The following is a 25839-nucleotide window of genomic DNA, read 5'->3' as shown; positions in this document are numbered from 1 at the left end:
GTATCCACATTTTTCTGATATTTTCAACAGTGTCAAAACGTATCAGCACTAGAACCAGAAGCCGGATCACTCATCACCCGAGTTTGTGAGGCTCTTTTTGGACAAGCTGACACAGCGGGCTTGTGATCTAACCTTTCCATGTGGATTAAACACGGTAAGATTAAGATACACTCTCAATATAACATGTTCAGGAATCGTTTCATATCATACTTTGCATGTAGAAGTTCCTAATCTGCAACCTAAACTGATCCTGTCTTGAGATCTGTGAGTAAACAGTGAGAAATCAGAAAGGTTTAGGTATTTAAAAACACATTTTTATGCTTTTCTACATATCTGTAATGGCATAGAGAATTGGTAATTCCTTATTATACTCCTTGGCTCAAAATAATACTTGAAATATGTACAACCCTAACCCTGCTAACCTTCATTGACACATATAAAACATATATATAAAAAATAAACAGACTCATTTATGTATACTCAAACATCTTTTTTATAATCAAAAATATCATCCAAGCATTTACAGTGTATTACAACAAATGATTCTATGCAACTGTTAACCGCCTTTACAGAAAATGAAGAAATATATCTATTTTTTGATCTATGTTACAAACCAGGAACAGCAAAAAAGAGAAGAGAGGGAGGCCAAAGGGTTTGGAGGATTGAAGTGTTCAGGCGTACCCTGATTACCTCCCAGTGTAGCCCTGTAGACCGGGCCCACACTGACACCACACAGAGCCGACTGTAGGCTTTGAAATCACAATGCCCTGCCCCTGTGGGCAAAAAACTACAGAATAATCCAGTGACTGTAGGAATTGGTGCTGTTCTGCGACTCGCGGGGAGTCATCGCGTCTAAAAATATTTAGCCGACATCGAGAAACTGAGTTCAAGCTCATGAAGACTGCATCACCAGGGCTTGGTGTCAACACTACTGTAGCCATAGAAATGCAGCATTTGCACGTCTCTGCCACCCACACAGAGTCCCTGAAATGCTGTTAACTTTCCTCTCTGATCTGTGCTCAGTCTGCTGTGTCCTCGTACAGTCCGGTCTTTGATAGCTGTGGACTTTACATGGTTTCTTTCACATGTCTACAGTATCTCAGTGTTGCCTTGTCCGCCTGTTTTCTCCTCCACAAGTGCCACCGGCCGTCTCTACGTGCTCTTGATGCCCTGAAAGCCGCAGAAGTTCCAGCGTTTCTCTAGACTGGCTCCGACACCAGTTAGCTCCTGTCTGAAGGTGCAGGGCAGCCGAGAGAGAAGAGACTCCACCTCAGTGGGGTTGATCTGCAAACACAGGTACAGATTATAAGCCCACATTGTCTAAGACATATCCATCTGCACCTGTGCACCACACAATCACATTAATTAAAAAAAAAAAGAAGGTATTCCTGAAACAGATCTTGCACAAATCACACTTGAAAGTAGTGAAACCTCTGGAGAACCAGCATCAGACCACAGGTCACATCCATCTGCTGTCCCACTAACCTCTTGTGACTTCACTCGGCTCTCAGAATTCTGTTTTGACTTTCCTCACATGAGATAAAACACTTACACAGTTATTAGAAGCCAGATGTTGGAGTTAAGCAGTGGAACTATTAATTATATCATGTCTTGATGGACAGCTTATCACTAAAATTAAAACCCCTTGATTTATTTTTTGATTTAAAATCATTTAAAAAATGTTTTAATTTAAAACTGTCAAAGTCTGCTCATGGCACTGAAGTAAGCAACTGTGTTTGAATCAGCTGGGACACGTGACTATGATCGGTTCATTGCTCTTGTTAGCAGACCTGAGGAAGGTCATTCAGGCCTTTATCTCCTCCAGACTTAATTATAGTGATGTGCTTTTTTTCAGGTTTTACAGGAAAAACATTAAGAAACTACAGCTAGTCCAGAGTCATGCTGGTGGAGATAATCTATCACATTAGCCGCGTCTTTACCGTCCTTCACTGACTTAGAGTTTAAGATTTTTGCTACCTTTGAAAACTTTGCGGGAGTGGGAACCTTTGTGCAACTCAAACGCAGCTTTGCCGTCTCCTGTCACTGCCGTACAGACTCATTAGCTGAAGAACTCAATGCTTGACTTATTAACCAACAAAAAGGGTTTTTTAAACCCCTTCTAACTACCAAACCTTTTGCAATACTTTAGTAGTTTTAATTGCAATCATTCTAACTTACTATTTTACAGATTTGTACCAAATTGCAAGCTGGTAAGTTGACGGGCGTCCATATGCCGTAAGAACATCTTTAATCAATCCTGGTACTGATTCTGCAAGCTTCCAAAATGTACTCAAGGCTCTCCTGGTATTTTAGTTATAATGTGGGAGACGCTGGCCACAGAATCTTTCTTAATCACCTGGGCTTAAATCTGGTGGTTGCACAGCGTAGCATGTGATTCATATCCCTTTCCTACTCAAACTATTCAGTGACTCATGGTATCCTGCGGATGGAGACATTGTCATCCTAGAAATGTTTCGACCCTAATGGAAAAGTTTCATTATAGGATGAAGGATAAATCATTCAGAGCAGCTATTTTCATCTGTTACGATGGGCAGCGCGTCAAATTACGCATGCTAGAATAATAAAATCTCGACCTTCCCGTGAGTGTGAGACAGACTGCATTGCTCCCCATTTATAGGGACCGTCTTTCTTTACATGTGCGCGGCCTTTGGACTCTGTCTTCTAATGTAGAAGAAACTGAACAGCTGTGTGCTCATATTGCTTAATCTCACAGAAGTGCGCTGAAGAAGTTTCTAATGTTCTAGGCTTTTTGTCAGGAGAGCCGCGAGAAGTCCCAGATGCAGTGTCGGTACTCATTACGACATATTATGCAAGATAATGTGATCAATTTTCATGCGTGATGGCCATCTTTGTTCCAGACATCAACCAACACCCAATTTCATCTGGATCTGGTGATTATCGGGCTGATTTTGTGTAGTCTGCAGACTGCAAAAGGGGGCGAGTTAACCCCAAACCATGCTTTCTACGGCTTAACAGAATCTCTGGATCCCCTTAATGTAGCGCTCAAACCTTCAGGCTTGTCAGTCGTCTTTGAGCTAATTTTCAGTTATATTTGCACAACGACGCACATCAAACTCGGCACAGATGAAAAATATACTTAGCCCCTAATTATAACTTTGCAAACATTTTAGTCATACCCATTAGTGAGAAAGTGTACTCATGCTTTTCAATTCACTTTGTTTTCAGTGGAAACATCTTTTAAGGCAGGAAACCACTTTGGGAGAAAAATGCTCACCAGCCCTTGTTGGGTCACCCAGTGAGTTGTTCATAACATTCAGGCTTTATTCTCTTACACCTCCTCTACACGTTCAGTCACATGGGTGGGCTGAGGATCAGTCAGCCTAAATCCTGAGGTGACGCTGCCAAGATTCACTGTCCAAGCTGCTGTAAACATCCCACAGTGACTTGAATTAATAAGTAGATTGTTTAAGAGCTGCACTCATGTCAGGACGCATTAAGAGCCATCGTGGAGATAGGACTAGAGTGTCATTACACACAATGAAGCCGTGCGTGATTGTGTGTGTGGAGCGACCAGATAAGGAGAGAGGATTGGACTCGTTGTTGGTGAGTCCAGCCAGTGATATTGACAAAACTCTGTGGGCTGCTTAATGTGTGTAGCGAAGAGTCTGTGTGGGAACAACAGATGTACAGGCAAACTCAGACGCACACAGACAGACAAGCGTGGGCGTCCGCTCACATTAAAACACACTCAAGACAAAAAAATCCCCAAAAGGCATCAGAGAAGTCCGTCACACTCTTTGCATGTGTGAGAATGAGTCAGGCTGGTGATGAGCATATTTAAAGAGTTGCTACAGAGAACACGCATTTCTCGGGGCAGCCACGTCGATGCGCTTGAGACATCCGCATTTTTGCCAATTAATTCTACTAAATGATAAGTTGTCAGAAAAGGGTTTAATGTTTGCTCAGCGCTGGGAATATAAAGGGATAGGCTGCCATTTTTTCCCTCTGAAGGTCTTCTTGTTGGGGCGGAGAGGAGAAGTGGCCATTAATCTTAGTGTTGCTTTTTTGGAGGTGACACTGAAAGTTGGCATCTTGAAAGCCTCATATAAGTGGCAGTGAAGAGCGATAATGTGTCTAAAACGCCTCGTCGGAAAGATGGGGATGGAATAGCCTCAGCGGACAGAGTGGAAGCTGAGGATGTGTGAGGATTGGGCGGTGTCTGGCTTCAAGTGACATGAAGAAGGATCTACTTTTAATACGTTCCCGCATCAGGAAAAGTCAGATATGAGAAGACATGTTTGAAGTCCACATACAGAAAAGTGAAATTGTCAAAGTTAAACTTGCTTGAAAACCATTTTCACCACATTATTAGGTACACTCCTTCAACTGCTTTTTAAGGCAAATATTAAATCAGCCAATTGCACGGCAGCAACTTAAAGCATATCCAGTCATTTTTCTGATCTCACAAAGCTCAAACAAACTAAGCTCAACGAACTCATGCATTGGTGTCCTGAACATGTCAATGAGTTCATTGTACTCAAGTGGCCTTCACAGTCCCCAGTCTGACGTTTACTGTGACTGGTTATGTATTTGTCTCAGTAAAAGTGGAGTGTCTCTTTTCCAAGAGACCTTTCCAAAACCCACAGTTAGCTCACAACATTTTTCTATATTTAACAAAACATTATAATAATAATAAATACCAAGCTGTACGCATTTAGAAGGCAAAGAAGAATGAGCAGTGTGGAAGTTAGTTGTTAGATGTGTTGGTGTGCACATGTTGGCACTGCTGGAAAACACCACCAAACCTTTAAATGACCCAGCGTATATAGGAAGCCACTCACATGACCCAGGTGTCTTACGACATCAAAATGTACACATTTGAACTTACAGGGAAGCGTTTACATGGCTAATGAAAAAAAAAACATATGTTAAAACAGCAAGCTCTCGGTTTATCCCAGTTCAAGTCAAAGACAAAAGAAATGTTGCTAAATACCAAAGGGGGCTAAAACACAGCGCTGTGTAAATCTGTTTGGACAGACATGTTATCCTTCCTCTCACCTATCTCTTGGGGAGAAAACAAATATTTGTATTGTCAAAGGGCTCTAAAAGCAATACAGCTTGTGTTGATGGCACAGCAGGGCCTTGGCATACAAGCCCATACATCAGTCCTATACAGGAAAGAGACACGCTGCCAGTACAGGTGCATACAATCCACAGTAGAAGAAGTTTTGATTCGTGCGAGTCTGTTACCTTGGTGTCCAAACGCTGCAGGTATGAACAGATGTACTCGATGCTGGCTCCAAACGGGTGGACGTGCAGGAACGTTGAAATGATCCCTGAGGTAGAACAAACAAATCGTGGGAAGATGTTAACACAGAGCCATGTCACAAACCACCTGTCACCCATAAAACGTCGATGAACTACACCAGTATGTTCACAACGCCGCTTTATCTGACTCTTTCTCCTGTCCTCTGACTGAGCTTCGAGTGGCGTCTCCCAGAGTCCCACTACTGTTAAGAGCCTCTTGTACATTGTGGCTCCAGATTAGAGAGAGTGTTTAATGGTGGCTTTGATGCCGTTGTCTCATCAAAGCCCAACTCTCCCCTAGCTCAAACATACCATCTGCTATCAGCTCACAGACAGGGCCAGGAGAGAGGTAATCCTCCACCTCTGTTTACAAATCACCTATGCAGCATTGAGGTACCCTGATTTGAAAAAAAGAAGCAAAAACAAGTAAAAAACAAACAACAATAACAAAACAAAGTGAAAGCAACAATGATTTCTGCTGGGTCAAACACCGAAGCAAAAATATGATAAGCATTAGAGTCTTTTTAGAGGAAAACAGTATGCCAAGACTTCATTTTTGTCACCTGCAGGAGGTCAATCGATACTTGAACACAAACAGCGTGCTCGTCTGGAGCTGCTCCACTGACAATGATTAAGAGACCGACTGAGAATCTAATGGTGCATTTAGATAGCACACCGAGTTAAAATTCACGATGATTTATTTGCAACAATTCGCCCACTACAATCGTTTTGCTGTCCATGCTTATTCACCTTAAAAATCAGCCAATAAACACCTTCTCCAACTGACAGCAGACGTTTGCTGGAGCAATATGCACCCACTCTCTGTGTCTGTGTGTAGATTACCAGAATGTGCTAGAGTCAGAGCTCATGATCATTACATTGATGAGACCATAAAAGATGACAAATGGTGATTTTCACTTCCAGAAAGGAACAGACACTGCTGCCATTCCTCTTATTTTACACCACATTTCTTTCTAAGAATTGTATAACTATTACGTCTGAAAGCTGACACAACTATCAAGCACCTGAAGAAACAAGCCAATAAATATAAACAACACTTGAACTTGATTAAAAGTTTCTGTAAAATGTTCCATGAGGCAAATCCAAAAACAGGTGATCGCTCTATAGAAAGGAAGCTTTGAAGCTACAGTCACACTAATGAAAACAGTGGTTGGAGACCGAGACACAAACTTGCAATATTGTTGCCAAACTCATAGATTAAAAAATGGAATTCAGAGATTCCTTCACAAAGAGTTAAAAAGTATCTGCAGGGTGGTGATTTACCTGCACAGTGACAGCCACTGTGGAACCTGGTCTTTCAATAAGATTATAACCAGAATGCAACCAGAGTTAAATCTCATAGTTGATCATTATTTGCCAACCTCAGCCAATCTGTCTGAGTGCGACTGCAGTCAGTCTAAGGAAGAGTGCAACTGTTTGGAGACATGCTGCCTCCCACCAGGCAACCTGTGCTATCGCATTTCAATCTTAAGCAGTCGAAAGCAGCTGGTCACGGCAACTATTTGCAAAAATGAAAAACAACGCAACCCTTGATTTTTACTTGTTGCAAGGAAGTCGTCATCCTTTTTTTCCCCCCATAAGCCATAAATGCAGCGGTTGGTGCAGCATCCAGACTTCCCATGTTTGGTGTTTCTGAATCTTTATCCAAATCTTCCTACTTTCTGCCTTCAAGGCACTCTGACACTTTGTGTGCAGCTGCAGGGCCATGAATGCTGAGGGCAGCTCGAGTAAGGTGTGTGTTATAATAATAAACTCTGCATATAAGAAACACACATTTCTGGAGAAAGGGGCATTTGAATGTAACCAGGAGCCAGCGATCAAATGTAGCTGTAAGCTTGTGTCCTGGTAAAGGGCACAGTGAAAAGACAATTTACTTAGCATGTTTTGGTGAGAAACCAGAGCTCCCGGAGGAAGCGTGAGGAGAGGATGCAAACTCCACACAGAAGGGCCCGGGCCTGCCACTGAGCAGTTCATGGGTTAAGAAATGTCTCAGTGAGAGTGCTGGGAAAAAGCCAGAGTGTCAGCGTACCAACTAGCAGAGCTTCCCTCTCGGAGTGGACAGGACTTGGTGGATTCCTCTCTGTGGGACCTTCTTTCTCCTGACTGCAGGACACCACCGTCGACGCTGTGGCTTCCTACACGTGCACAAAACACACACACGGTTAGCATGAATCAGTCTACAGACTGAGTTATCTGGCGTAATGTAAACAAATTCAAATTTAGGCTGATGCATGGGACACAATAAAAAGACAATCATGCACAAATAAGTGCGACGAGCACACCAGAAAGTTTCACCACCAACATGTCAATCCAGAGAGACAATGAAAACGGGGATAATGAATGAGGAAGGGGATAATGAGGCGAGGGAGGATATTCAGCCAGCAGCTATATTTCTAATAGAGGGAAGCGTGTCTCGCACATACACAATGACAGGACAGAGGAGACGAGTTTGAAAAGAACAAATAGAGGGAGAGGGGAAGAGACTTGGAAGGCGAACGATCAAGCTGCTCGTTTCAGATCTCTGACAGGTGGCAGAGAACAGAAGAGATTTTGTCTGTGTTTGTTGTTCTACATAGTACGGTGCGTACCATTTCCACTTCTAGTGTGGGATCTCTGGTGGCCTTTTTTTATCCATCCATAACACCCTGTGAGTGTGTCTTGGTGTGTGGGTGTGTAGACATACGCACATGTGCAAGCCGTTTTGACTTTATGACTCCTTTATTTCCTAGCCCACTTGTGTCTGTGTGATTTATTAAATGACACATGCAGTTGCAGTGAACTAGTTTGGCCCGTAATGATCTGTCATGTCATTGGAAGAGGAGAGAGGGGGAAATCGGGAGGAGGAGGAGAAGGAAAACAAGAAGAAGAAAGGGAGAATGAGGACAAAACTATGTGGAGGACTGAGCATTTTTCCCCACTTACGCTGCTTTGATTAGCGCTCTCCTCGCTTCCTCTGTCGTCTTGCTTCGACATCTCCAGCTGTAGCACATTAGAAACATATGAAGAATAACACACTGAGAAACAAGCCAGGCACCAATGTATGCAGACAGGCAGGAGGGAGGTCTTAAAGTTGTTTATTTTTAGAATAATGTCCAGATATGAGCTGATTGTGAAGAAACAAGAAAAGCTAAGACAGTAAACTCCATATGGATGTAATTAACTCTTCCTGAGTCAAAACTGGCACAAACAAGTCAGCTATTAAATATGTTACAGTGTGCGTCCTGATTTTTCTGGAATATAAAACAGCTCCAATGATACGTTAGTCCATCAACAGCAAAGTAATCCACAGCAGACCTGCTAAATGATCAGCTTAAAAAACAAAACAAAAAAAACAGCCTGTCAGGTGTAAGGACGGGTTTTCACGGATGTACAGTCTGTGTATTTAATTTGGATTGGTGGACTTGCTGGTGTGTTTCGGATCACTGTCCTGCTATGTTAACAAGTTGAGTCGAAAATATAAAAATGAGGAGCTTCAGAAGCTGTCAGAGTGTCAAACAGACCCACTGTAGCTCACAGACAGCTTTATCTTGTGAAAAGCAGTTACTACAAATAAAGTCATTTATGTCTATAAGTTATTATGGACTGTTATGGATTCTACATACACATCAATTTCTTTACTGATTTATAATCAATATTCTGTCTGGAACAATTTCCTGGCTCTGGACCCAAACACAGCAGAAAAACAGTGTTTAATAAAGGCTTGCATTTGACTCAGGTGTGCAAAGCTCCAACGCCACAAGTTAGACTGTCAGATAAACCCGCCAAGCTTACAAAGAATACAATTAAATGGAAAGGACTCAACTAGAATTGGTTTTAGATTGCTACCCTTACCTCTGGCTCTAAATTATGCTTTTTATCATAAGGAATAATTGTGGGTGATGCTGAGTTTACATTTACAGTGTGGGAGGCTTCCAGTGAAAATAAACTATTGAGTTGCATAATGGGAAGTGCTTTCCTTATATTAGGTACTGAAAGTCTGAATATCCTGGCTTTCTCATGTATATCGTCTCACAAGTGGTAACTTGCGATACTAAGTCAGCGAAATGCCCCTTTACTCACAAAGGAAAGCAGCCGATAAATCCCAACGGAAAACTCTTAGTGACGACAATAAAATACATACAAAGAAATGATAAAGATGTTTGTTGTGATCATAATAATAAGGTTAATGGCTTCAATGACCTGCACTTGCATCGGTGAAGTGATATGTGGCGACAGCTCGCTGACAGTAAGGACAGTGACTGAACCAGTGAAGAAGAACTGATGGCATGAGAGATGTCCTCGGCATGACAAATCATCCTACATTGCCTGCTAATCTTCGGAGAAAGCAACGCCCCAAAATTGATTTCTCTTTCTCCCTTTAATGAGACTGTCTTTCATGATTCATGTTTGCCCATATGCAAGAATTTAATTAGCATATTTCCCAGGGCTCACAGTTGTGGAGGGACACATTTCTAATCAAACCCATCACTCTTAACAAGCTATTGACAACCCTGTCATTCCAGCTGATCGGAAGAAGAAGAGATCCGTTAACAAATGACTAACTCAGCTCGGCGTCGCATGAAACCTGTTATCTCCGAGCTAACAGACAACACACGCAGAGGCTCCCACATAGTTTGAGAGCCTTTCGTTTGTATTATCATCCAATTTAATAGGCGATTTAACCCGAGGCTCATTTTAATGACAGCCATTTCTCTCATTATACCGAGCGAGAAGGAACATTAACAAACATGAGCACTTTAGCACTCGGCGCATGGGACAACACCTGAAACATTAGTAAACATGACACAGCAAGCAGAGAAAAATGACCCATGAAAACTGAAATTGTTTATAAGATTGAGGATTGTGCGTCTGTCAGTGGAAGAGTGCAGTAATACAGCTTGACACGAATGAATATTAAATGGAAAAATGTGTCTCAGTGGAAGAAGCACATTTAACTAATGTGTTTTTTTGGGGTAGGCAGGGTTGCTCGATGGTGGCAAAAATCCTTTTATCGTGATCAACATTCAGATGACCATTTACCACAATTACTCAGTTCGGAAAAATACTAAATTTACTAAAGAGTCATTTTAAGAGTGGCACAGTAGTCGTTTTATCTAAATCACCTTGTTTTACTCATCACTGCGAGCTTAAACTGAATTGAAATGTAACTGAAATTAGATTCATTGTTCAGCCCTACAGACAGCGCTGGACTCCTCACTTCTTTGTATTTTGCTTCCAAGGAGCCAGACTTTCTTGTATTTTTAAGTGGTCTTGAGCAATAGTTCTTAAGGCTTTCTGAAGGTCTTTCAAAGGTTTCACTCATTTTCATTCCAGTCCTTGTACCCGACTGCTTTCAGAGGAATGCTTTTGTTTGTTTGCGGAACCACTTAACATTGACCTATGAATCACTCAAGCATTACAAAGGCACCTAACTCAAGGGATGAGCCAGTGTTATGTCAACACAGACGACTGAGCAAAGAATCAATTTGAAATTGCATCTTAAGGCACTTTGTTACTAGCAGTCTTTTCCCAAAAACACCAATGTAGATGAATAAAGCAGCAGGTGTGGCCACGTGGCTCCTATCTGGCAGGTAATATCCCCCAATCTGGTGACCATACTCTGACATCGCTGTTAGTTACAGCCTCTCTGAGAGAAAAAAAACACTGCTTTGTGTGATGCCGGTGCAGATGCATGACACAAAGGACAAAATGTTCAGGACTGAGAGCGCGTGACTGGGTAAGGCTGGTGGTCGGCGTGACATAAAATCGCAGCTGCAGAAAAGGGAAGAAACCATTTGAGTTTGGTCAACTGTGCTCAATGTGTTTCTAGTTAAAAAAGTGAATTAATTTCTTTGGTATTTTTGTCATGCGGGTGTTGTGAGAACATACAGTTCAGATGGTTAGACAGCCTGCCTCACAGAAGAGAAAAACCCTTAAAAACTGCATTATCTGGTGCAGACGAGGGCACGGTGAGATGGGAGTTGCTGCTGGCGCTGCCTTACTGTTAGACAAACAGGTTACAACCTAAAGGCTGAAGGTATTTATTTTGGCAGTAATCTTTTTCCTGGCATGGATGTTCTGCAGAGAGCTTTTAAAAACTCTGTTTACACCTAGGTATGTTACTTGGATAACGATAAGGGCCTTGAAATACTCAGCATTGTTATAATGAGGCAGCAAGGGCAGGTTTTCATTTTATGATAGTAAGGATGTAGAGATAATGATTGAAGAGCCTGTGGAGACTGATTAAATGTACCCGACTGGGCAGGATGCTGTTGAGGGTGCGTGCGGAAAGTTGGCCTTACGGGAGTTATTTAAAAGAAAAACAAGCCTTGCTACGAGCGATCGCTGTTTTTGGTGAAATAACGCTACATTCTGGTTCAGTGTGCTGTCACCCACTCAAAGATGAGACTCTGGCTGACCAAGGGAGAGGTGCTTTAGAGGCACCACAGCCCAGTCTTCTGTGTAGTCCAGCTTAAACACTGAATAAGGTCTGAATTAAAAACTCTAGAAATGAGTACATGAAAATCTAAAGCCTCGTTTGATTTACATTTAGCTCATGTCATTTTCTCATAGGTCATCTTCTTGACCATGTGCAGAAACCATCTACTACAGATTGGTCTCTGTAAGCCTTGTTCTGATCACTTAAACTGTATACTATATGAATTCGCAGTGGAGTCCAAACTTTCCACGGCTTAAGGCGGCGCTTCAGGTGAGAAAACACTCAGACAAATCCCATTTTTCCCCCACTGGGTTGTGCATCGTGAGTTGGTTCCCCAGGGTGAGACTGTTAATGTGGACTTTTACTGTACTGTCCTGAGGCGTCTGCCAGAGAAGTTTCAGCTGAGAAAACTGGAAGTGCCACTGTGTGCTGGTTCACAGCGCGCAGTGAAAACAGAGGAGTTTGTTGGCTGCGCAAACACAATCTTCACTCACAACCCGCATCACTAGATTGCCAAATTTGCCTCCCTTCATCTAGATCCCGAAAATGAAAATAAAGCTGAAACATTCCCATTTTGACACGTTAAAGAGGAAGAATGCATAAGAAGCACTTCCTATGAGAGAGCCAAAAATAGCATTCCCACTTGAAAGTAGTTCAGAAGTGAACAAGATGGTGACCTTCAAAGTGGCACTGGCCAAATTTACAGCAGGTCAGGCTTGTGACTCGTGTGCACCTTCCTCTCTGAAGTTTTTGTGCACAGCTGTACAGATTTCAGTTTCTTGTGCAGGTCTGAGTTTGGCCCCAAAACAAAATGAAAATTTGTAAAGAAAGACTAAGTGAATACCAGGTTGTGATCTAGGTCAAGCTTTGCTGTGGACTGAATTTTTTTCAAACGTTTGATGTAGCCAGCACAGTCGAAGCACAAGCAGAAATGGTGCAACCGAATAAACAAAACAGAGGCTGAAACTCACCAGTTAGTTTTGCAATTAACGTCGACGGTCATATTTCTGCTCTACAGTCAGCTACAGCAACAAGCTGCCATTTGGACGAAATGATTTGGAGATGGAGAACAATTACATTCAGTCTGTTACCATTTACAAGGGGAATAATGCCACCAAACATCACTTAAGAGAAGGTAAAAGAGAGAAGTTCTTTTATTTTTTGATTATTATTTTATTATACTTTGATTTTCAGTCAACAAATCAAGTGATCAGAGCTGAAAGCAGCTGAAAATGGAACTACCTGGAAGATATGGTGCAGCTATAGTTTACTAGCTCAATTTGTTTCTATGGATGCCTGCAGACACTGAAAAATGTTTGAATACACAAATGACACACAGGCCTTTAAATGGGTATTAGTTAAAATGTTCTTTTGCTTTTTAGTAGGGCACATTACTATTACATAAACAGAGGGAATTCATAAATGTCATTTTACTGAACTACTTACAACATGAACGCTGCAACATTAATATTTTTTGGAGTAAAATTACAAATGAAAAACTTGATTATACCGTGGTTTAAAAAACGAATAAACACTCCAGGGAGGAAAATGAGAACGAAACCTCCAGTAAAAGTCAGAAATCTCATTGCAGTCTGTCCTTTTTTCCCCAGTTTTGATATTTTGAAGACCCCATTCATGCTAATGGTAAATAGCCTGTATTTGTATAGCTTTACTTGGTCCTAAGGACCCCAAAGCGCTTTACATATCCAGTCATCCACCCATCCACACACTGGTGATGGCAGCTACATCGTAGCCACAGCCACCCTGGGGCGCACTGACAGAGGCGAGGCTGCCGGACACTGGCGCCACCGGACCCTCTGACCACCACCAGTAGGCAACGGGTGAAGTGTCTTGCCCAAGGACACAACGACCGAGACAGTCCAAGCCGGGGCTCGAACCGGCAACCTTCCGATTACAAGACAAACCGCCAACTCTTGAGCCACGATTCATGCTGAAGTGCATCAATTTCTTTTTTCAGCCTTTATACATGTAACTGTGAGCACAAAGGTTCTCATGTATAGTTTGATATTTATATGGTTCAGCCACCATTGAATGGTTTGTTTGCAGTCAAGCACACTGGTTTTTCCACCCAATGTGGCCATTTTGGGATCCTGATGAGTTTAGAAGAGCTTTAAACTAGTTCAAAGTGATTTTCTCAACCCCAGACTACTTACTGCAGCATTCACATTGCTCGCTGTTTATTTATTTATGATTTACATCTTTAATTTCTTTTGTGCACTGAAACTTCTTGAAGGCCTCGGACTAATTTCTTTCCCATTAAAGTGCAGAATAATAACTGTTCTAACAAATAAACTCACTCTCCTATGAAACGCAGAATGGCAACGCTCACATGTTCCCAGTGAAAGCGTGCATGTCTGTCACCTACCTGCATTACGTGTGCGTTTTGCAGGTTCTGGAGACCTTCCTTCAGGTTCTGCACTTGATTCTTCAGCTGTTGTTTTTCCTCCAAACTCTTCTCCAGCTCGGCCTCCCGCTGTTTTAATTCTTCCCTCATTTTTAACAGTTGCTGTAAAAACAAAAAAGCGAGCACATTAAGCCACTAATGCCTTTGTGAGCTAACTAACCGTGACAATGCTAACCTCATAATCAACCTGCTCTGAAAGCAGAGGAACAATACGCCATTTGTTCATTAATATTTAGCATCTAATCCCCATACTGGTAATTGGAACTTCAGCTCAATACAAAAAAGCAATTAGATATGGATGTGAATTATATGATTAATAAACATTTTTACAGAAAGAAAAATTCTGCTCTCGTGCATGTGTCCAAGAGGAATCATTTTGCAGATCTTTCAGTCAAAAATGAATATGCATGAATATAGAAGAAAAACTCTTAATAGGGATGTTAATCGGAACGCTCATTTGGGTTTCATGCTTGCTTTGAGTACCAGAAGAACCAGTTTTGAGAAAGCTTTGAAGGCTAACACCTAGATTTGTGTCCAATTTGTCTGACGTTTCTTCCTGAACACAGATAAAAAGATCCACCTTCTGTGTTCATTTCAACACAAAGGCGGTACGCTTGTTGGAGGGGGGTCTTTGCAGCTAGAAATGTTCGCCTGCACTCCTAATCACTCAGTGCTTTTTGTCTGTTACACTATAATTCACAAGAATACGAGACAAGGTTGTCAGTATGTGCTGATATTTTTGTTTACTTTCTAGTCTGAGGGACTCTGCAATACAACGTGTGGACGCTGACAAAGGAGAGGTATCCCATTGCAGCGCCTTCCAGTTCATTTAATCCATTCACCTAATCTTTTCATAAACACACCACGGGATATGCAAGTTGGAAAGGTAATTACTCTCCGTGAGCAGAAATGAGCAGCGGGGGTTTAATGGATTTTTCATCTTCTAAACATGAATTGATCATAATTTCCATTACCTGAGACACCCAGAGTGAGTCAAACTTTAGCATTGTAAAGGCAGATTTAAGGATTTCTGACAGCCTATGGCTGCTCATTTCAAATTTAGAAAGATTATTAAGCTGTCAGGTAAAGATCTAGTAGTTAAGATAATATTTCAGTGATCGTTTTGATCTTAATCAGCAGATCCGGTTCACAATGCTGAAACAGAATTAGAGTTAATTGAACTTACGCATGTCCTTGTTTCCCCATTTTGCTGCAGAACGACTCAACAGACCTTATAAAACTGTTTGCTGATCTGCTGTTTTCAAGGTCAAGAATAAAAGGCTCCAAAGGTAACCCATACAAATAATAAAAACTTTAAATGACTTAGCCAATATAGTCTTAAAGATTATCTTCTTTACTTTTGGACAGCTTTCAGTGTGGCTGCTTTTCCCCCTAAAACATAAAAAAATACTAAAGCCAATTCCTTGTAGAGGATCAACAGCGGTGATGAGAGGTGTGTCCTCAGCTGTGACCCAGCATGTAGGCGTGTAGGGTCAGGAGGGTGATCCAGGGGATCTGGGTCACTTTGCACCTTCACTTTGTCCCCACTTTGACTGTTCTGACTGCAATTTTCCACAATCTGGAAACCAGGTGGAAACTCTGCAGGCACTGTGGAGGCACAAGTGCTTGGGGACCAGAAAAAACACTTCTGTGTAGGGATGTAAAACATGAGCTGAACGAAAATGGGTCCAGAGGTGCATGAAAAGATAATGCTGCATGTGAGGATGCATGAAGTCAAATTATTTTTGGAGTTTTAGGAGCCTATTAACTAAACTTTGTAGACTTGAACCTGTAAAATGTCTGCACATGCTTTGTGACATTACTGACCACCTCAGCCTCCTATCTTTCAGAAAACTTGACCTCACTCCTTGACCTTGGGGTTGAGGTCTTTTTTTGCCTGTCCCGTTTGGGTCTTTTGCCATCAGAATTATTGTCTAAAGGCAAAGAAAGATGCCCAAATGTTTTAAAACACTTAGACGGGTTCTTTTCAAAGTAGGAAATGTAAAAAGTTATTCAGCAACTTTTAGATTGAAACCTAGTTCATGTCATTAAAATCCTAATAATGTTTTTTCAATATCTTTTTTTGATTAAATGGTCTGAAATGGTTTTAATAGGCTTGGGTTCGTTCCAAGAACATGCGGTTTGAATCGCAGCACATAGCTCTCCAGTTCCAAATAAAACCCGTTCTGACAGTGAACAAGTGTTCCAGTAAAAATATTTTTCAGCTGCTCTTCACAGATGCTCCAGACAACTGTGCTTCTCTACGTGCTCCCAAATAGCACTTAGCTACCATTTAAAGTGCTGGGTCATGGATAAATGACAGCGAAGGTTTCAGCTTGCATTTCAACGAGTTAACCTGAGCGACCTTGTTGGTACAAAGTACCCAGTGCCGACAGGAACCAATAGGAGATTAAACCCACTGATGGACAGAAGGCTGGAAGATGGTGTCTCTGTATGCTTCTGTGTAGACAATAAGCATCACCTTCTGCATGCCTTGTAGAGCCTGCTGCAGGAAGCTGAGCTGCTGTGAGTGAGTGTTGTCCTCCTCGCTCCTAATTGGCTGATTTTTGCCTTGTTCTTGTTTTAGCAGCTCCACCTCGTTCCTGTAGGCGTCCAGCTGGCAGCGTAGGGAGTCGTTCTCCTCCTTTAATGCCTCTGCTTGGGAAACTCCTACATAATAAACACAGAGAAAATTAAATATTCTGGTTATCATGGATCGCCACCGGTCATTCCATGTATTCATTTAACACCCCTAACAATACAAATTCCAGTTGAGATAAGGCTCAGTTTTACTGTGTCACTCCTGATACGGTGCTCTTGAGTTTTCCCCGAGCTGTTTGTCCTCTGAAGACGTATATATTAAAACACAAAGAAGATAGTAAAGGTTGCACCTCTGACAGTGACATGTGCAGTCATGATTGCATCACTCCTCATTCACAGAGGCAACAGCAGCAGGTGACTATTAGAGCGTTGATAACAAAAGAGTTAGGACAGAGCATGACAGAAAAAGATGGTATTTATCTACAAAGCAGCTGACATCAAAGCTCCAGAAAGCTTGGTTTACATCCCATTATTTTACCCACTGTTATTTTATTCGCAGTTGGAGGATTTCTTTCACTTGGATAGGCATGAAATTTACATACCATATTCCTGATAATATAATGAAGCATTTTCTGTTTGCAACCACTTTGATTTGCACCTCTGACTGGCTTCAGCTACCCAACAATAATGGCTGAGGCACAAAGGCAGCCATCAAGGTCAGAAATAATGGTCAAAAACTGATATCTCAGAAATAAAGTTGAAGAAAAAGCTAAAGAATGTGTAGTGATGGGATCGTGTTACCTGCGACGTGTTATGTTTCTGATATATAATTGGTAAAAATCGAATTTAGTAATAAATATATCATCGAAATAGTACTTTGTGTTCACAAGTCAGGCTACGGTGATTTTTGAGATGTGGCTTCTTTTTGATCTAAACTGAACACCTGGAAAATTTCAGATCTGCTAAAATCCAGAGGCAGACACGCCCTTTGGTGCAGGTTTTGCCAGAGAAACATTTTGCCACGTCTGCACACAGACACATACAGATTCACAAGATGAAAATCATGCCAGCTAGAGTATCACGGCTGGCAACAACTCACTGCTATATCCTGGACTTCAGCTCAGGCACATTTACTTTTCACTGCCATCAGGCGACACCCAGCCTCACAGATCTATCTTTAACAACGTATGTAATTCTTTATCTTAATAATTCAGCCAAGGACTAAAATACATTTTCAAACAAACCATTGGGTTTAACAGTGAACTGAATAATGTAGTGTGCATGAAGTGTGGTCTCCCAGTGAGTTTGTCTGTTTTTTCATTCAGATAAAATAGATGCCAGGAGAAGATGGACTCAAGCTAGGGAGAGACCTAGGTGAGAAAAGTGACACAGAAGCTTATTGTAGTTTCCTTTCATGAAAGTAAACCGCTATGAAAGTCTATTTCAGTTAGCCAGTTGCTACAATAAGCTAGCCAATAGGTTCCACTGCTAGCAGGGTTAGCTTACATTTGCACACTGTTCAATACAAAGTACTGAAAGCAGTGAAACATCACTTATAATGTCTATAAAGAATTTTCCTTTTGATGTAATTATAAGAAAGGCTGGACCATGATTATTAATTCCCATCTTTAAAGTTTGATGCTTCAACTTTTTTTACTTCAATATGGACCTTTTGTATGCAGAAATATTTTTCTGCCAGTCACAGTTATAAGTTACACTTATGAACCTCATACAAATCCCAATTTAATCCCCGCTTATAGCAAAACAAATACATACGATGTTTGATCAACTGAGAAAGTGCTGTGTCTCCAGGTTAACAGTGAGGATATCATTCAAAGACATTTTGAAATTGGAACCAGAGGCTCCTTCCCTTTCATAACTTGAATGACAGCGGCTTGGCAAGATATTAAAAAGAAAAAACAACTCGCATCACATTTTGAGTAAATCCAGACTGATGAACAAGTTCACTATATGAAATTTTATAGCTGACCCAGGGAGGAAAGCTTGGAGAAAACTTTACATTGCTACCCATAATGCTTTTCCTTATTTTCTGTGTAGTGCATGCTTACACTAAGCACTGCAGAACTTTCAAACACTGAGATCAATATATATGAAAGTTATCCCTGTGAGCCAAAAGCTCGAGCTGCTCTAAATGTTTACTTTGAGGCATATTTTCTACTCTGGGCTCTGTAAAATGTCAATGACACTGGATAAACTGATATGGCCACACCAGGCCAACAGCACTAGCTGTGAAAGACGGCCCCAACAACTCCTGTTCAAACGCTTTTAGTAGGGGTAGCAAATCAAAGAAACGCTGGGAAAGGAAAGAGGAAGGGAACGAAAGCAGCTTGTTTTAGACCAGTGACTGGCTGGACCAAGCTGAGGGGTTTGCACTAATCCACAGTATAAGATAAATACAGATTTTACAAAACTGTTACTGATGCAAAGCTACAATTTTAGAGTCCACGAATGAAAACAAGACTTTGGAAATGAGCATAAGGCAGAGGTGGTTAGTGTCCTCACAGGAGAAAAGGTTGCTGTAAGCTGCGGGCTCGCTTTGTGGTGTTTGAATGCTCTCATTGTTTCTGTGTAAGTTTTCTCCAGGCACTCTGCTTTCCTCCAGTAGTCCAAAGATGTGTGTGTAAAGCTAATTGGTGATTCTAAACTGCTGATCTGTCCAGGATATACCCTTATGTCAGCTGAAAAAGGGGCCTCCCCCCATCCCCCTTAAACCAAAGCAGAAAGGGTAGTTAAGCAAACAAGCATTGTAGGTCCCCTTTAGAAAGCAGACTGGGTAACCAAATGTAAATGATATTTAGCTACTTTTCAAGCATTCTAACACAAAAGGGCCCAAAGTCCAACAGTACAATGCTGTCAAGTTGGTGGAGCACTGTCACTTCTATATACCATGTCCAGGGATCAAACACCTGTAGTATATATTAATGTACTCAAAGCTGTAATAATACCAGAGTGTTCTAGCCAGTAGCTCTCATCTGGACATTTGACCTGACCTACTGAGTAAAGGAGTAGATTGGGAGGAGGTATTATTCCATGAGATCTGCTTAGCTCCAAAGATGTCCACTACTATATCGGTTCTGCTCTCCTACTGCAAGCCTTGAGCAGAAGCTCTTTGGGAAACTGCAACACACTGACTGGACTGGGGAGATAAGCCCCATCCTGTGTGAGTGAGTGTGTGCATGAAAGCATGTCTTGTTAGGTTTTGTGTGGGTGTTCACGAGTGCTGCCTGCAGTCTATCATGGAGGACCATTGGCAGTGTTAATGAACTCTTGCTGGGCGTGTGTGTGTGTGTGTGTCCACGCTGGGTTTGTGTGTGCTCTTTCCTACCAGCAAAATGAAGGTTTGAGATGAGAAGTGTATTGATCTGAGAGCCTCATCAGCTTGGTGTGAGGAGATGTCAACTGCTTGGCCAGATTCTGTTACGTAACAGGCAAAGCTATCGACCTGCAGATATCCGCGAGTGTGCACGTAGGCATACACCTTCGGGTGTACAGTCATGCACAGAAGCGGCTCTTTTGCCTTCTATTCTGTACATGAGTCAGATGCGGAGCATCGATTCCCTTTTTAAGAGGCTGCAGTCATAACACAGGTGTTTTTAGCCGGGATGGTTGACGTGTAAACATGCCCGTTTGCTTAAAGGTTAGTGAGTGTGTGTGTGTGTGTGTGTGTGTGTGTGTGTGTGGGGGGGGGGGGGGGGGGGGGGGTGCAACACTCAGCCTGTTAACACAAATACGAAAAAGTGTCACATTAACACCTGCCACCTCAGCCAATCCTGCAGCATTGAGCGAAATGACAGGTCTTTGACAGCAATGCTGATTAATGATAGCTAAACTGCAAGGCTGCAAAAGAGAAGGGGCTGAAGTGACGAGTGCATTTACATACATTTGCATGCTAATTAGAGATGCTGTCATATTAGCAAAAGGCAGAGATCAGGCTGATTAACAGCCAAGAAGAAACCACACATCTGAGACATGAAAAGAGGCACAGAACATGGGATGAAGAGGCCTCACACGTGGTTCCCTGCATGTTGCACCAATGACTACTATAGAATTATTGGGTTATTGTTATGGGGTTTGAGGGATTAGCAGCATCATTAACTTTTGTTGCTTCAGCAAACACAAAGAGTCTCCTTTGAGGGAGCAACAGAAGATTATGGCACTTCAGTGATACCCCAATCTGAAATTAGATGGCAGCTGGCAGATGTGGACAGATTGGCACATGTACATGCTCCTATGTGTACATTCACTGGGGTGGACTGAGGTGAATGACATTCAGCACTTATGTTCAACATTAACTCAGGCTAGCCTGCATATTGTCAGCAACTTGATGTAGTCTGAATGTGTTTTTTTATTCATGCAGGCATGTCAGGTGCTTGGGGGATGATTACTGTCGTTTCAGTCAAACAGAGCTGTCTCCCTCAGTTATTTAACAGTCTCTGTGCTGATCCTTTGGAAATCGTGATCAGTGTACTTCCTGTCAAGATGACAGAAGTGCTGAACTGTGGATGCATATGCATACCTGAGTCCTCAGAGTCCTTGCTGTCAGGGGCATCCTCCATATCATCATCAGACATCTCCATCTCCTCCTCTCGTCTGATGCCCATCAGCTGCTCGTTGTGCATGTTTCTAATCTCCTGCAAAACACAGTGAAAAGAGCGACGGGTCAAAACTGCAAAGACTCCAGAGTGATGCACATTTTAGCAGGTGCTGATCAGTAAACTCCTTCAAAGTTGACGCTAAAGGAAAACTGAGCTGCAAAGGAAAACTTTTAACATATTGGTACAGAACAAAGGAGTGCAGCTGCAGAGAGATAAAAAGGATGATATCAGAGCTAGGGCTCAGTTCCTTCTATGGCTCGGAAATGGGGTATATGGTAGCACATATACAATGAGACCTCACCGTTTTGTACTTGGAGAAAAACAGTACACATTAAAGCAGCCATACAAATGCAACTCTACCATCTGTCAATGAAATCAAAGCTCCTCAATTTCACTACACACTGATTCACAACAACAAACCATGATAAGTGTCTCGGTGCACATTGCGCCTGCTGCTGGTTTTTATGCCCATGTTTTATTCTAATTGAGGGCACATCTGGAAACACCAGCAGTAACTGTAAAATACCAATCTTCTCCATTTCATTTCACCCTCACAGACAGAATCGCTAATGACTACATCCATCTGGAGACCAGTAACCAGAAGCAGGTTTCAAAATGGTTTAAAGATTAAGGTCATACCACTGAAATGGAGTGGCTGTAATTGAGACAAAACCTTCCAGGTTTGTGCTGAGAGAAAGTCAAAACCAACAAACGAATAAACATATGGTCGACTGTTAATACGAAGACTATCCTACCACATCTTCATTGTTTGGTCTGTGTCTGGACCTTTATGTAACATGCTTGCATTTTAGTGTAAAATATACATCTCGAAAGAATTATAATGCACAGCTAATTTAGATGTACGATGCATTAGATACACGATTACATGCTCTGACAGGCCTAATATTTTAGCTTGTGCTGCAAAAGGGGTGAGGACTTGATTCACACATGTATGCAACACATATTAATGAATATAATAAAAGCAGTTGTTAATATAACAGCTGCACAATCATCTATAGAGCTCAACCTTTGTTGCAGCTTAACGGTTGAACTTTGAGGCAGCCGATTTAAAGCCAAAGGCATCGATCAATATCATCTCACCATGATACTCCTCTCTCCTGCGACTTCACTCATTTACAGCATTTAGCGATCAAAAGTGATTTAAACTTTGACCTCCATTTATTTGTGTTGTCCTCGGGATTCCCATACACTTGTTTGCCATACACCTAGGGGTCATTTTTGACCCGAGGACAACACAAGGGTTAAATCATTAAATATATGATTTATGCTTTAGAACAAAAGCAAAACATACAAGCCATCACTTAACAAGCCTGCATGAGCCTCTAGTGTCTTTCAAAGGAGTTTTTTCAAAGCATGATATTCTCTTCATGTATTACACACAACTACACGGACACATTATCAACAGGGTGTCTCTTAGGCAATCAATGAAATAAAGACAGTGAAACATGAAAACAAGTATTTACTGAAATAAATACAGAAAGACACATATGGGGAGTGCTGTGTTTACAAACACCATCAGTAGATAAAAAGTGCAAAATCAATGAAATAACAATTTCTAAGGGAGGGAGCAAAAAAGCCACCCAAGCAGCCCAAGAGTAAATACATTTAAAACCATCTGTCAGCTGATGTTATCAGCCTGAGCCCGTGGCACAGGTCAAACAGGTACTCGAAACACACAAGCACATGTGGAGAAACAACCCTCTGTGCACAAGCACACATCCACTGCATGTACACAAACACACCACATAAAAACAGAGAGACAGCTGTTGTCTGATTCTGCCTGTGAGCTGCAGCTCCTCAACAGCGCCGCCCGTTCCTCTATTATTCGCCTTTAGGCCACAGAGTGATACTGGCTGCCTCTGATGTTAAACTGTCCCCAAACAAACACACTTACTTACCTATTCTCTATACACTGGACAGCGGCTGCAAGCACTACAGCAAGAACAAAATAAAACCATTATTTGATAGTAATGTAAAGAAATGATCAGCTTTAATGGTTAAAGTCGAAGCATCCACCTCTACAGCCACATGCAGTTTTTGACTTTTTAAACCCATTGTTTTGGTTCTCTGACCTTCACACACAATGTGTAGTTGCCTTTCACACTTCTTGTTACACGTCCATATATAACTAAAGGTAACAGCTTCCGGCTCACGCAGCTGAGTGCACTGTACCAACCCAGCAATATAGGCGTGGATGTGTTTCTTGTAAGCAATCATGAAATGCAAGTGCACTTTTTGGAATTGTAAGCATTCAGTGAAGCATAAAGGAGCATTGCCTCCTTAGAGGTTGGTTTTTTTCTATACCTAACGTGAGTAATTGTTCCCTATTTATTTAATACATTTTACAAGAGTTTTTTTTTCTGCCTGCTGCAGGTTAAGCTCAAGTGCCAGACTGATCCAAAGCAATGAGCTGACAGATACTAAAACACCTCACAGTGTTTGAATGTACAGGGAGTAAGGGCACCGAGTGATTTATTAGGATCATCTATACTTGAAGACGCCTACCGGTTGCATATGACCTCGCTAGTTACGATTACTTTCCCCCAGGCCCTGAGCCCTAACAGCCAGAGATAAAGACTCAACTCGGGTTTATGCTAACCCAACAGCTAGAGTTGAAATTACTTCACTTATCGCTCACTTTGAGACAAGCACACAATGTCACGGAGTGTCTAAATCGCTTCTCAGCGATTGTAAGTGTAAAACAGCCTGAAGAGAAAACACTTCGAAGGATGTTTCAAACAGGGATGTTTCCTTGTATCAGGACATATTTAGCAGCAGTGTCCACCCACCGTGGTCTCTTTTGTTTACATTTAGGGTCATACTGTACACTCAAATGTATGCAAGGCAGGAAAAGAACAGAAAAAACCCCAAGGCCTGATGTAAACACTGTTCACAGCATAAGAGATTTGAAAACTTTCAATATCTAAGAGTATGTTTTTATATATGTACAAAAGTATGATTCGCCAGTGAGTGTATTGCTTAAGGACTGAGTGAGGAATGGCAACAAAACAAAAGGGTCTTTCCTGATGGCAGCATGTGCAATTAAATATGCATCATTCTGCTTTCTCTTACTCAGAGGCCTTAACATGAGCCATTATAAACACAATTTCCATGCTCATAATTCTGCAGTACATCTGATAATTGGAGCAACATTTCTGATTTGCACCACCACCTACCTTCAATGTGAAGTTTTTTTGCACAAGTTGACTGCTGCTTCTGCTATGACTTATTTTGTTATTAATGAGCATCTTAACTGGGCTTTAACTTGCATCTTAAAACGGTTGTTTTTCATACTATGGTTCAAAGAAACTTACCAATCAGATATGCTCATATATGGTCCATTAGACGCAGGACTGCAACACATGCCAGACCCTCCATTACATACAACCCATCATCATGTCAATTAATGTTCCATTTGGCAGAGAGAGAAAATAGCAAGCAGACAGCAGATGACAAAAGTGCTGTTAGACTTGAAAATGAATATGCTTTTAGCTCTCAATATATGTCCCTCAATCATTTACTTCAGAGAACGAAAAAAGCCCCCCCAAAATCAACATCTTCTAATTTATTGGTGAAGAGGGCAGGGAAGGCTTGTACAGATTTACCTTTCTTCTTGAACACACTTAGGGGTGGAAGAAACAGACTCACCAAGCACCTTGTATCTCTTCATGGGGGAGGCAAGGCTGGAGGAAGGAGTGGAGGAGGAAAGGGCAGAGGTCTGGGCCTCAGTCTGTGCCTGGATCTCGCAATGACTCGATTGAGAAGGCACCTGCTCTGCAGCCTTGCTTCAGTCAAAGTACTTACTATTACAAGGGCTCTGCCCTTTCCTATTATTTCTTTATTATTACCATCACCTCTTTGGTATCAAACAACATTTTAAAGAGCTTTACATTGAGAAGGCGTAAAACAAAGTGGGATAATGACTAATTTTTTCCATAAATGATGTGATTGACACAGTTAAATCAAAATGTACCAACCTCTGCTTGTTTGCGCCACATGTCCAGATTCTTGCGCTGAGCTTTGGAGAAATGGTCCCATGCCTTTTGTTTGGAAGCAGCTTGGAATACAGACACAATCTGTTCAACTGTGGCAGGATGCAGGGAAGGACCAGTGACCACCCAAAGACAGAGAGAGAGAGGGAGAAAGAGAGAAAGAGAGAGAGGACAGTTGGGAAGGAGCAGAGGAGTGAAAAAGCGGAGTCAACTAGGGATGTAAAGAACTGTGTGTGTGTGTGTGTGTGTGTGTGTGTGTGTGTGTGTGTGTTCGTTCAGTGGTATATGCATGCGTGTGTTCTACTTACCAGCTGATGCCAGTGCATCATCCTATGGGAGAGTGATCAGATAGTTCCCACAAGCAAAAGTTCAATAAATTATACAATTTCCGCAGAGCGTGCTTGAATTATATGAGACAAACTGGTTTCTGCAGAGCAGTTGCTCTTTAGCACATGTCTACTCTTGACTTTAATTACCAACACGGCTCTATAGCACAAATTGATTATTTTAGTTCAA

General features: G+C 41.7%; 1 protein-coding gene across 11 annotated transcripts in view; it reads right to left on the bottom strand.

Annotated features, from left to right (window-relative positions):
* Positions 1-451: 451 nt before the first annotated feature.
* enox2 (ecto-NOX disulfide-thiol exchanger 2) overlaps positions 452-25839 on the bottom strand; it is a 192161-nt gene continuing 166773 nt past the window's right edge. For 4 of the 11 annotated variants that reach the window (XM_086300908.1, XM_086300917.1, XM_086300884.1 and 1 more), the window contains 8 exons: positions 25309-25415; positions 21232-21346; positions 16636-16823; positions 14115-14255; positions 8233-8289; positions 7340-7445; positions 5233-5318; positions 454-1284 (listed from right to left, as the gene is read on the bottom strand). In XM_086300908.1, coding sequence (XP_086157034.1) covers positions 1153-1284; positions 5233-5318; positions 7340-7445; positions 8233-8289; positions 14115-14255; positions 16636-16823; positions 21232-21346; positions 25309-25415 — 932 coding nt within the window. In that variant the 3' untranslated portion in view covers positions 454-1152. Of the gene's footprint in view, positions 1285-5232; positions 5319-5517; positions 7446-8232; positions 8290-14114; positions 14256-16635; positions 16824-21231; positions 21347-25308; positions 25416-25839 lie in introns of those variants that run through there. The other 7 variants (XM_086300875.1, XM_086300868.1, XM_086300925.1 and 4 more) reach the window with 5 other exon arrangements.

Source organism: Aulonocara sp. 'chitande type north' Nkhata Bay, linkage group LG2, assembly GCF_057382095.1.
Source record: "Aulonocara sp. 'chitande type north' Nkhata Bay isolate Kocher_YH1m ecotype deep benthic linkage group LG2, A_spYH_male_GT1.1, whole genome shotgun sequence".
Taxonomy (NCBI): Eukaryota; Metazoa; Chordata; class Actinopteri; order Cichliformes; family Cichlidae; genus Aulonocara; species Aulonocara sp. 'chitande type north' Nkhata Bay.
This window is presented reverse-complemented; position numbering and strand designations above follow the sequence as displayed.